The sequence below is a fragment of the Haemaphysalis longicornis genome, unplaced genomic scaffold, assembly GCF_048455015.1.
Source record: "Haemaphysalis longicornis isolate Haplotype H1 unplaced genomic scaffold, Haemaphysalis longicornis Haplotype H1 scaffold_2, whole genome shotgun sequence".
NCBI classification, from domain to species: Eukaryota; Metazoa; Arthropoda; class Arachnida; order Ixodida; family Ixodidae; genus Haemaphysalis; species Haemaphysalis longicornis.
Window position 1 is genome coordinate 133426617 of NW_027526295.1, and position 13483 is coordinate 133440099.

At 46.1% G+C, this 13483-nt stretch overlaps 1 protein-coding gene across 1 annotated transcript in view; it reads left to right on the top strand.

Annotated features, from left to right (window-relative positions):
• Positions 1 to 13483, top strand: part of LOC144168297 (4-pyridoxate dehydrogenase-like) — a 164731-nt gene that overhangs the window by 122189 nt on the left and 29059 nt on the right. The window contains exons 4-7 of the mRNA XM_077697309.1: positions 1542 to 1744; positions 10208 to 10394; positions 11705 to 11839; positions 11983 to 12107. Coding sequence (XP_077553435.1) covers positions 1542 to 1744; positions 10208 to 10394; positions 11705 to 11839; positions 11983 to 12107 — 650 coding nt within the window. The remainder of the gene's footprint in view (positions 1 to 1541; positions 1745 to 10207; positions 10395 to 11704; positions 11840 to 11982; positions 12108 to 13483) is intronic.

The window sequence follows — 13483 nt, forward strand, 5'->3', positions numbered from 1 at the left end:
CCGGGCAAATTACTAAATGGTCTTGCGCCCCTTCGTCCTATATGTCCTACATCCACCTCAGCAAAATCTTTCGAGCACATAGTTGCACGCCGCCTGAGTTGGCAACTAGAGAAGGATCATGTATTAACTGCTGTTCAAACAGGTTTTCGGACACACCTATGAACTTCCGACAGTCCGAAGATGATCACCCATAAACTTGAAGCTGCAAAGTAACCTGGTGGCCTCGGCATTTGGCTCCGTATGGCCATTATTAAAGCGTTCAACAATGCCCCACTAGCAACAATAATACGTGTCTTCAGAGAAAGCGACCTTGGTGGGAAGCTAAGTAGGTTTCTGGACGGCTTTCAGCTGGAACGTTCTTATAAGGTATGGGCGAGAGAAGAGTCGTCTAGCCGTCGAGTGCTCGAGCAAGGTGTCCCCCAGGGTGCCCTCTTAAGCCCGATACTGTTTGACATCTTGATGGCTGATATTCCCAGGGTGCTTCTCAAGCTTCCGTGGCTAAGAACTATTTATGCCGGTGACGTAACGCCGTGGACGATAAAAGGTGATATCATAACACAGCAACGAACCACCCCGAAAGGCATTGACGTCACAGTGGAATTTATTTTCTATCGTGGTCTTGAACTCTCACCAGAAAAACAACAGCCTACATATATGTACACGTATGCGGAGACCCCCCGACGTCCAGCTCCACCTTCATGGCCAAGCTTTGTACAGAGTTTTCACAGCCCGCATACTGGGCCTTATAGTCGACGGCAACCTACGCAACCGAAGTAAAGTTAGCGAACTGGCTTCTCGACATACTCAAACGGTGCGCAGGTTATGAGTGGGGTTGTTCTACCGAGAGGATCCTTCGCTTACGGCGAGGTCTCATTCAATCTAGGATATTGTGCGTCCTAGCGCACCTCTGCCATACCAAGACCCAAGCTAATGCGCTCGAGGTTTTTAACAGGCGGGGCAAGAAAATAGCCCATGGTCTTCCAGCCCAGACTCCCAGCTTCGACCTGCACATACAGCTTGGTTATGACATCGTCTCACCGATTTCCGGCCGACCACTTATGCTTTCACCTATGAGAACTATTTTCAAGGTGCCTTTTTCGGCCAGGTTATGATGTCGACGCTAGCCCAGGTGCATTTCAAACGTGAGTAGGGCAAGTGGCTCAACAGAGCTCTTCAAGCTTATTACGGAGTGTCACCCGTGCTGTCCTCCTAAATAGGAGCACTACAGTGGAAATCAGTTGAATGGATAATCTAGGGGGGGGGGGACTTTATATTTGTGCGCGTCTACGGGGCGTGTGTCCTGATCGGATATTGACCCCGAATTGAAAGCTTTAATGTTTCTGAAAGCCTGTTCGACGTCTCCGTGCAACCCCATTACCGAAATAATCTTTGAGATGTATTGGCACCAACCAGCCAATCTGAACCACGCTCTCCCACGGCTGACTCTTCTCGAAGAATAGCTTGTTGGTGATATCGGTAGGACAAAGAAAACACAACACTGTTCTTTGACACACCATGAACGTGCTATTGCCTCGGCGCAGTTGGTGGTGGTTCGGCAGGCAGCGTGGTCGCCAACCGCTTGTCGGCGGACCCCAACATACGCGTTCTGCTCCTCGAAGCTGGAGGGCTGGAGACGGCCGCACGGCAGATTCCTGCTTTGCCTCCAATACAAATCGGCGGGCAAGATGACTGGGCCTACATGTCCGTACCACAGAGAAACGCCTGTCTCTCGTTCCATGATCAGGTGAGACCCTACTTCCACTTGGGCGATATTCGATGTGTGAGCAGTTTACTTAACTTCAAGTTGAGTGAACTGCTTGGATTACAAAGGCCGCTACGCTTTAATGGCCCGGCGGAGTGCCCGAGGATTATAAGCAGCTGGGTGCCACGAGTTAGCCCAGGCCAGTCTGAGAGACGGAAAGAGGGATATTTTCTGAGATGCCCAATTCCCATGACTGTCTTTAAGGTAAACGTGCTCCTTCCTCTGGATGCGTGGTGGTGGGATGAGCCAGCTTTAGCAACATAGCTTTCAAATGGTGAAATAGGATACAGAACTTCGTGCCATTGATTGCTTTAGTCTGCGGATTTAAGTGTTGGATTTTTTACGCTTGCTTCTTCTGTGGACCGGGCTAGAATCTATTTATTATTGTGCAAGTAGGAAATTGACGGTGTCGAATTATAAACGCTTGCATAAAGCGCTAGGAAAACGCAGTTGAGTTTTTCTGTCAGTGTGTTAGCACTCATTGTGGCATACTGCCCTTACCCCGCTTTCGAAAAAAATGTATGCCGATGTTCTCTTCGGTTGCTTTGTAACGGCAGAACAGTGTGGTTGTATTGGGTACTCGGTGAACGCCTTCTGTTTTGCCCGTAGTTGCATCATATACGGATGGTTTGCAGTATGCTGCTTTGTATGTTTTTATCAGTCGACTAGTCTTATGTCTTACCGTGTATTGCATGCTGAGGCAAGGCATGACTAATAAAAGTGTAGTTAGGTTTTTAGCGGTTGAAATAAAAAGGACAAAACCCAATACTGATCCCTGCGACGTCTCTGACCAAGGCAATGTGAAGAGAGCGCAGTTTAATGGCGCCTAAATAAACGTTTCCTTCAGTTTGGGAAAAATGTGACTTCTGCAACTTATCACCCGTCTCACTTCCTATCAGTATGGTAGTATCGCGATCATGGCACAACTTGTCACGTTGTAGAAGGACTCATGGATCCCCCCTCCGACTATCATGTTTAATTCACAAGATCCGCATGGAAAATAAAAGTTCGGAGAAGCCCATTTTTGCGCTTGCCGGGCTTTATGATGTTCTCTTGGTTGGGGCAGCTGGCGTTTAGTGCACTTGCGGAATAGCGGTATTTAAAACTCTGTTTTAAAGGCGATGGCCTTTCTTGGGCTCCGTAATCGCTAAACGTTTTCTCGGCTTGTATGCCTGTCAACCGACTGCACCACTCGCCGGCCAGCGCCGGTTAAATGGGACGCACTGCACACGATCCAGGAATATTGTTCCACCATTTTCATTTAACACGATCTTTATACCTCCGTAACGTGAACCAAATTTGCCACGTCCTGATAAAGGCAACACCAATATCTTAATTGGGAGGGTGGTGAAACTTTATTGTTCGTTTATTTAAATTGAATTTGAGTTTGTAAGTCTGCATAAAATTGCAAGAAAAAAACAGCCTCCACGTGGTTCTAACTTGTTTGAACTGTGCCTTCGAATTTTGCCGTTTGCATTAACGAGTAGCACACTAACCGCGACTTCATTATTCATCGCAAATACCGGTCTGGTGCGCCATACCGGTATTCTGGAGGTCGTGGGTTCAGATCCCACCTGGCGGGCACTTTTTCTCCACTTTCTTTCTTTCCAAATATTTTATCTGTTTCAATGACTTACCACATCCTCCCCTTTGCTTTCCGGGGTTTTGCTTACTGCCAACTTTTATTTCTGTCTAATTTCAACGAGCCCTTCATATATAATAGTAGAACCACGCTGTTACGTTCCTGACTGTTCGTTGTGTGCCGCCGGTCCTGGCATAGCTCCCGTGGAATATATATTGCGAGCGCCCCGGGGTAAATCCCCGGGAATCACTCAGGGATTTTTTAGCTCGACTATAGCACCGCTTTTTTCCATTAGATAGCCTGTTTAACTGCTTGCTGTACCAAGGAGCTTCCAGGTTAGAATTTATTATGCGTAAACGGATGTATCAGTTAGTTCGTGAACTTTATTTTTAAATAGGTTGCAGTTTTCTTGAACAGTACCAGTATCAAAATGTGCCAAGAAAATGTCCAGAAAGCAAGGCTCTTGAGTAGTTGCGAATTTGCTTAGTTGAGGTGGTAGCCATGCTTAGTAGAACGTTTATGTTAAATGAAAGGAGTGAGTGGTGGCTCAGACTGGGTAAGTATGAACGTGCGTAGGTAATATCAATTTCAGTATATTAGCGGTTTCTTGCATTGTTCTAGTCGGTTCAGAAACAAGGTGGGAAAAGGAAAATAAGGAACAAAGATTCAGAAATTCAGTTGTCTGAGATGAAGGTGGTTTGGATGCGGGGGTTTCCGAGGACCAAGAAATATGTGGGACTTTAAAATCGCCCATAAGGAATATAGAAGCAGTGGGGTGTCTTGTAGGAACAATATTAAGGGCATGTTGTAGTTCAGAGACAAATGTTGGGGGATATGAAGGTGGACGGTAACACACGCCAATAACAAATGCCCGGTGCCCAATGTAAGCGGAGGACCATACAGACTCTACATCAGTATGAATGGGAATTGAGTGAGATGGATAAGACTTTTTTGACTGCAAGTAATACGCCACCGCCTTGACGCAAGGTGCGATCGCAGCGATAGATGTTAAAAGAATACAGGTCGAAGATTTCACTATCAGGAATATGTGTGTGCAACCTTGTTTCAGTGAGTGCTACGATATATGCGCTAACGGTGCTAATGGCAGGGTAAGGGATTCCCGTTTGTTTGTTACACTGCGAGTGTTCGCTAGAATTGCCGAGACACATGGCATCGATGCACCAGCTTCCCTCACTTGTTCCTAGCTTTGTCGGGCTGCCGGGCAGAGCAAACGCACTCGACAAAAGCGGTGCTGCGGACGCAGTCTTGGGAAGCGGCGTAGCAGGTGGCGCACGTTTTATTTCTTTTACGCTATCAGACACGGTATCGTACGTGAAACACCGGTCGCCTATTATTAGTTTGTTATAGCGCAACTGGAATTGCAGAGAGTGTGGTTGGCCTTTGCGGAATTCTAGAAGTTTCTTTCTAGCCTGCCTAGTTGCGGCTGAAGAATCTTACGATACCGCGATGTCTTGAGTTTTTAAAACAGTGCGGGCGGAAAGGATTGCTTCCTTTATCCTAAAGCTGCCAAATGTAATCATGACCTGACGAGATTTGGATCTTGAAAAGGTGCCCATAAGGTGAACGCGATGGACATCGTTCCTAGTAATGTATTCTCCCGTCGCACTTGATAGCGCAGACAGCGTCCGCTCCTCTGTGTCTTGACACGATTCCCGCGAGTTTAGGATACCATGAACGAGCAGGCTAACGAGCTCCGGGACGTGTCCTCTAGATCACCCAGGCGAGATATGAAGACGTCGTGCAGCGACATCACATCAAGCGCTCTGCAGCGTCACTGGCAGCCGCCAGGGCATCCCCTATCTGCTATATCGCTTCCGAGTTCGATTCTAAACACACAATACGGCCGAAAATGTTAACTCGCTTTCTTTCTGTTGCCTGCTGGCCAGACATTGTTTATCTGATATCTGTTTGAAGATCCGCTTGCTCTTTCTTTATTGTGATTGTCCGTTCGTCGATGTCTAAGTATCTGGAGCATTGTGCTCATTTGCTTCCAGTTCGCATCCAAAGCTTTGTCGTAAGCGGCGGCTCGGTTTCCGGACTTAGGAGGTCCCGGTTTAGTCTCTACGTCGCCTGACAGAAGCAGAACAGCGCGACATCAACGCAATAGAGCAATGTTTCACAAAACACGTGCGGGTATTGGAGAAGTATCAAAAAGCGGTTGTGAGATCGCTGTACAAAAGGGAGAATTGATTACGCACTTGCGGGGCGTAGAGAAGAATTTTCGGCATGGTTTCACGAACGCTGATGCCCACTAAAGGCAAACGTGCTGCGTGGCTTGTTTATATCCGCGCTCCACAGTGCTGCCGCCGTCAATTCGGCCGTGTTCCGGGTGAACGTTGAGTTGCTTAGTCGAAGGTTGATATTGTCGCAGCCACGATTGCAGATATCCAGCCCGTCATCGCCAGTTGACGCTTGAAATGCCTGCCCAGGTTCGATGCGCGAAGAACGTAATGGCCAGACGAAAAATACGGTCAGCAAAGCCTGCGGGGCACACAGAAGATATTTCGGCATATTTTCACGAACGCTGCTGCAGTTACAGCTGAAGTGTGCACACTGAGTCAAATGCTTGCTCATAATCTATGAATGCCATGTTCAACGGATCATTATACTCTGAACATTGTTCGATTACCTGGTGGCTGGCGCGAATATTTTGTAAAGCTGAGAAAAATTCTTCTGAAACCGGCCCGTTCTCTTGGCTGTTCAAGCTCTAAGGCGGCACTTTTGACCTTAAGAAATACTTTTGTAAAAAATTTGTAGGAAACGTGAAGCAAGCTGATAGGTAGGCAATTTAAAAGATATTTTCCATCATCTTTCTTATATGGACAAGACAAATTCCCCTTTTCCGCGGCTTTGGAATGGCAGAACTCATAAAGCATAGTGGGAATAGATCTGAACGCCTTGTTATTACAATGGTCCCACCAAGGCACAATATATCAGCCGCAATTCCGAAATTTCGCCCCCTCCTCCAGCTTTGCCATTCTTCACTGCGATAAGCGCCGTTTCTGCTCCATATCTTGTTACCGGCGGAACCCCCGCGACATCTATTCAAGAAGCGTGCAGCTTTCCCGAAAGTTTCTCGGCTATTTTTAGTATGTCATCCATATTGTTTCTATTTTGCATTTTCCTCTAGGAGCGCAATAACTAATTTTGGCAAATAGCGAGATTCCTCTTTTTTTGTAGCTTCAAAATTTCCGGAATGGCTGGTTGGTTCTTAAACTGTTGCAACGTTGAAGTCTTGCACGTAGGCAGTTTTGCTTCCTTTAATAAATTTGGATACCTAGCCCAAATAAATTCTGTCCCTCGTACCGGAGACTAACATTTTTCGGTGGTTGTTAATAAAGGAATTCAGATGTCGGTGCGACTTCAGTTAACATTTTTCTGTTTTTCGCCAACGGCAAGTGCTAGGCACATTCGTGAAATGATTGTCACAGTGTCCACATTGTTGTATTGATTGGACAACTGAGAGAAATATTTCTCGAGTAGCACTCTCACTTCTTCCACTTTTCTAAGTACGCATGCCAGGCTATGCTTCTTTCGCTTTAGCAGCTTCAATTTTTCTCTTCCGAAATTCAGATGGAAACGGCTTCTGACCATCTTGTGATCACTCGTTACGGTTCTGGGAAAACACTGTACGCCTTGCACCATGCAGGGAGTACCAGTTGAAGTAAAGTTTAGTTCATTTCTAATAGGGCATTCCCAAGTTTTTCCGAATTTTTATTTTGCGAAATAATGTATTCATAATTCGTACGGTATTTGTTTCGGCAAAGGCAACTAGCATTTCCACTCGCCTGTTCGAGAGAATAGAGCGAATTCCCTGCTGCTTGCTCGCCTACCTTTTGTACACCTGATTTGTATTAAATACGTCTACCATTTGTTAGGAGGATTTACTCTATTTATGCCTCATTCAAGATGTCTATAAAAAAACGTCACAGAATCATCTTCATAGGTAGATGTTGGTGAAGATTTCTACCACATGTAACTTCGGCTTGCCGTTGAGCTTGAACAGATTACACACTCTCATTAATTCTGCAAAATCTTCCGACATTCTGTGCTGTAGTCCTATGAATCAAGTACTGTACTGGTGACTGAAGTGTTTCACAATACCCGAGATAAATAAAAATCGAGCACTGCTTGGGCCCGGGCTAGCCTAAAACCCCAGGTCCGGCCTGTCTCGTGAGTCGGGCTGGGTGGCCCGACAAGTTTATCACCGGAACCAGATTGGGCCCGACACAATGCCGCTGGCCCAGACGAGGCTGGGGCTCCAAGCCGCTGTTAGGGGCCGGACTCGTTCTGGATGTCATGGGCCTGGGCCGTTAATATTTCGGACGTGAAGTGTAGAAAACAGCATTCAAAAGGGTGTTGCGAGTTTGCTACCATGCGCTTCTTGATGTTAGTTTTACACATTGTTCTATAAAGGTATTTTGCTAGGTCTGAGTGCCACTGCACTCTCATGTACAGTATAAAGTAGTCTCATGTATGGCATAAAGGTATGATAAATTGGGGTATAACATGTCCAAGCCACAATTACAAGGAACGCCATGGAGGGTAACGAATGAATTTACACAATCAGAAGATTTGCATCTATGCTTACGTACACTTGTGTTGTACATGTCTCTTCCTTCGAACTGCAGGTACCGTGTCCGGTAATCTCATTCTAGTGCTGAAGAAACAGTACCGCTGAGCGACTACTGAGGGCGAAACATTTCAATCGCCGCACAAGACTCGTGGATTGAAACGTAGCATCAAAAATTTCACCATACCAACTTGCGCCCGAAACAACCACGTGATGTCGGCAAAAATCTGGGCAAAAAAGGTGGTTGGGTCTCTGGTGTAGGAACAACAGCTATTATCACGCCAATGTGACGGGAACTAAACACGGTAAAAGCTAAAATGTATGCACTACTCTAACTCCGAACTTTCACATTTCAATCAATGAGTGCTGTAGAAACTAGATGATTTCTCAGATTTCCTACTATAGGAAGACACTAAGCGTAAAATTTACATTGGAATTTCCTCCCGTGTCGAATCCTGGGCCTTGTCACGCACATGCGGGCTCTCCCTATGCTGGGTTTGGTGCACATCCCAGGGTTTGCCGCACAAACCTGGGTTTGGCGCACAAGAGCACGCGGGACCCGGTCGTGCCCGGGTTAGGCGTTACGGACCCGAGACTGGCTTGCGCTCGTAACGCGGGCTTTACTATCACGCCAGTGTTCTTTTCTAGGATGAAACGTTCCCGTCAGGGAGCACTAGGAATTCCTTACCAACCTTTCCTGCTTTGCTCAGGGGTATTATGTCCCACCCAATGCCTGATAGCTCTTGTAAAAAGACGGATGAAACTGGCTTCGCTCTTACGTGTTCGAGCATTGCACGTGGCAATAATATTTCCACGTGGCAGCCTCTCCGTAAATACAGATTCGTACCACCTTTACCCAGTAATGATTGACTTGTGCCCTCTCTGAGTAAGGGAAATACAGCCGCTGCAAAGTGCAGGTTAATATTGGGGTTGAAAATTCATTTTGGGATGGTTGTGGGAAATGTATTACAGCAGGGTTGCCGAACCCTTGTCCGGTAATTAACCCTTTGATCCCCAATATTACTCAGGAGCAACAACTCAAACAATATTTTTTATAGCGTGAGCTACGCTGGCTGAGGTTGAGCAGTTTCGTGTGGCTCTCGTGGAGCCGTGCGGCGCATGCGCGAGGAGCAGTTACGTCACACCGCGCAGAGAACGTTGCTCGCTGCCCGGCGTCTCTTACACACCCCACGCGCCCACTGTCTTTGTCGACGTCTGTTCCGCAAGTAGCGGCCCGGCCCACAATACGATCATGCGAGGGGGGGCCGGATGTTGAACCGATGGCTTGTTCGTCGCAGTAACAGCGGAGTGCGCCTGTGGAACCAGCTTAGCTCTGGGGCGATTGATGACGCTGCGCCGCAGCCGACTGATAAATATACGTGTGTCCCATAATGCGTATACCGTGTGTGTGTCATTCAAGCAGCAGTGAGCATGATAATCAAGCTAATCCTAGAGAACCAGGAAAGCCAAGGATAACAAGCTGAAGCTTAGCTCACGCTACGTATTGCCTGGCATAGCCTAGCTAAGCCAGTGCTAATTTTTTTTCCTGTTACAAGTTTTGGTTTTATTCCTCTGCATTTAACACCATCTGTTGACAGAAAAAGGTACCTGTACCTTCAAAAATTAAAAAAAAAAAACGCCAGAACGCACTTCTGTGGGCTAAAAAAAGTCCTGTTTATGCGTGCCAACTCGCATCGAGCGGTGGGGCTCAATGGGCTAGTGACAGGTAAGCGAATTTGGGCAATTACTTTGTTAATACAAATTGTAGCAATAGAAACCTTACGTTATCGCGTCCACTGGAACCACAAATTAGGCTGATCAAGGTAGCTTTTTCGTTCAAGTGATGTAGGGGCAGCCAGTGTCCAGTGTTTCCTTGTGCCCAGTGTTTCCCAGTGTCCGTACTAGAAAACCGAATTTTTTTCTTACGTCATATTTGTGATGTGGGAACCTCTTCTAGGTCATAAAAATGTTTTCACAATCCTAAACAAGAAATTAAAGATTTGGGCGGCGTCAAAGGGTTAATTGTGTCCAAGAGAGCCTCACGTCTTGTCTAGAACAGCATCTCGTGGTATCTGGTGATGTTATGACCGGATATGCACCGTTTCGGGCCTGGTGAAGTAACAAAGGGGGCTACCTAAGCATCGTTCAAAGTAGCTCAGAATTTGTTTGCCCTCCATTAATGCCTACAGTTCATCACGTCTACAAAGCATCGCTTCGTGAAATGCTACTTGAATGCTGCTGGCTACTATTATTGCTATTCAACTCGCAGAGATCACCATTGCCATCAGGAAAAGTACTGGGAGGCACCGGCTCGATAAACTACATGATGTACCTACGTGGAAACCGCCACGACTACGATCGCTGGGCTACGGAGTACGGAGCGAGTGGTTGGGCTTATGAGGACGTGCTACCGCACTTCAAAGACATCGAGGACTTTCGAGCAGGAGAAGTAACTGGTGAGTATTCTTACTACAGCATTTCAACAAGAAGGCTTCTGTGTGCTCTTGGTTTAGTAATGCAGCGACGTAATGTTTTTCCTCCAAGTTTCTCTAGTACTGCACAACACTTCTAAAGGGTTGTGCATTCTACTGTTCCTAGCCAAACACAAAGATAAAATTGAGCGGGGACGCATTCCGGCGCTTATTCTATTCGCACTTTTGTAATAGCCTTGTTCCAGTTACTTCTATTGGTCTTATTAGATACCTCCAACACAATTTAGGTCGAAAACCGCTACATATTTAGCAGGAACGTTTTAACCCAAGGCTTTGTTGGCCTCACTGATGGTGCTGTCGTTACCACAATGCACTGCAGGAAAGCCAACATTACACACTGTTTGGCCACAAGTTGATAATGATGAAGGTAAACAAACGCTTCCTGTGGTTAAAATTGAACTTCGGTACCTCACGTTACGAAGCCAACGTCTACCCGACTGCGCCACTTTTGGCCTGTATTTTTCTTTCACCGCATCTGGGTCGCTGCGCATTCCTTTTGGGTTCCCTGCGTGGCCGTTAGCATTCAAACAACATTACAAATACACCTGAATCGAGTTTATTCTAACAATACCATAAACTACCCCTCTATCGCGTTCCTTCTTCAAAGTTCAAGTCCCCTTCAATGTGTGACGACAATGTGTCAACGACGTCGCTTGGTGAGGGATGGGCAGGGGGCGGAGCTCCGCTTTATCACCAGATGTGCGATTGCTGGCGCGTGTGTTTCCACTGTTTGCGGCAGAAAGAAGGCACTTTGATTACTGGCGCTTTGACTTTGATTGCAGCGGCTTTTATTTGGGCACCTCGACATAACATTCGATGTTCGCACTCAAGACAGCTTCCCCTTTAAACCATCCTCGTCATTATACGAGGTGGAGTTGAATTTTTTACTACAGGTAGGGCTTCGAAGCCTAGCGGCTTTGGAGAAGCAGGCTCAGTTTGCAATTGCGAAGATACGGGGTTCGATTGCCGAAGTTATCAGCGTTATTTGAAACTACCTTTTTGTTTACTTTCCCTCGACCCATCGTTCATTCTTTGCGAAGTTTTGGGTTACATGACAGAATTCCGCTTACTATATAACAAATTTTGAACGCATTCTTCTACTGGAAAGCACAAAATCTGTTACTCTGGAGCTTATACACGCTGCACGAGGGGCTCGTTATAGAGATAAGAAAACAAAGTATCGCAACTTTGACGCTCAAAGCACTTCTTTTAGTATGAGACCAATTGACGCCTTGTCATTTCTGCTGATCCCTAGTTCTTATTTATTTCAACAGAGTATCATGGCACTGACGGTGAGGTGCCAGTGAACAACGTAGACGGCTCAACAGCGGCAATTTCTCCACTATACATGGAGGCGTGCCAGCAGGCTGGTTATGCTGCTGTTGACTACAATGGCCCGACCCAATCAGGTGATCCCATAAAGATCTTGGTTACTAGAGCCATATTTCACATTATCACCCAAAGGGGATCTATGTGTCTGTTAATCGTTTTCTTAAATGAATGTGTGCAAGGCTCAAACAGTTCACACAACACGCCTGGTTGTACCCCGCAGGCTGCTCACGGCTGCAGGCGAATATTAAAAACGGCGTCCGAGTCAGCTCAAGCAAAGCCTTCATAACACCAGTTGTCGAGGAACGGGAGAACCTCCATGTAGCGGTGTACAGCCAGGCGACCAAGGTAAGCGTCGGCATTCATAAGAATTACCTGGAACATCGGCCCTTGGAGGATTAGTCGTGGAAAATATGATGATCTGCCAACCGCTAACAACTTCTGAATTGGCCATCCGTGACCCTCAGGGGCTACAGTTTTTGGATTCGATGTTTCGTATGTGTAAGCGTTTGGAAAGGTATGACTATCACCAGAGAATCCGAAAATGGTGAGATGCGCAATTTGTTTTAAGCCATAGATACCTGTTATTACTGTTGCTTGAATTTATTCTATCTTTGAAGTGAATATCAAATGCTTCTGGTGCTGCAAATAAAATATTACAGGCCAATAGCATCACTGTGGCACAATAGGTGCTGGTGCAGCCACAAATGCAAATAATCCCGTGGGGTCATTTACTATTCGCTCCACAGAAAGCGCGCGCGGGGAGATTTGCGGGGCGGGGGGGGGGGGAGGTGGAGAAGCGGGTTATCAAAGTGAAGACAAGATGCAATTATGTCGGCTTTGTCCCAAAGAAAAGACGCCTACTTTAAAACAAACTTTCCACTTTGTTCTAAATATCCGACCTTAAATGAACGCAGGTAGTAATTTAGCATTTCCAAGCTTGAATTTTCTCCCTACGTAGCAGTATTCCTCGCCGGGCAAGTGCGTTATTTTGGTGAAAAGCAAGTTTACAACAACAGCATTGATAGTTTTGAACCTTTGGCCACAAATCTCAGTGTTACATACATCAGTTTCCCATATTTAGGTGGCGCAAAAAAGATTTCATATATGTAGTCGAGAGTTTGATGGCCGACCATCTGATCCCAAAAAATGGTTGGAATAGTTTACTGCTCACTGACCAAAGTAAAAAATCTACAATTTATAGTTTGGGAGCGCAACAACTCCCTTGTTCAGACTGAAGCAACAAGCTGGTCGTCCTCGATTGATGTAGAACTGAGCAGTGTTTCTAATAATTTCGCATAGAGCATCTAGGAACCCTTACTATTTAGAGTGTTAGTTTGGCATTGTCTGGATGATGAGTGACTCATAGGTTCGACGGGTTGATGCATTCTGTTGTGTTTTATTATAATTGGTTCCTCCAGTTATATTATGCCGGTTCCCGTTGCATGCTCATCATTTTCCTTACTTGATACTTTTATCTTCCGTACTTCATATTGATTTTATTTCTAGCGTTTCGGGCAGTTCTTCAGTTTGTACTGATGAACAGACGACAAAAGCAATTCTGTATACAATGCCCGTACCTTTTTACCAGGAAGCTGGTCTGTCGCGTCTTTCAGCTTGTAAACGTGAAACATCAGCTTAAACACACTTTCTCCTAAGCTAAAACTCTTCGTTGACAGTATGACGTGATCAGAAATTGGGTAACTGCACGTAAACCTGCGAGC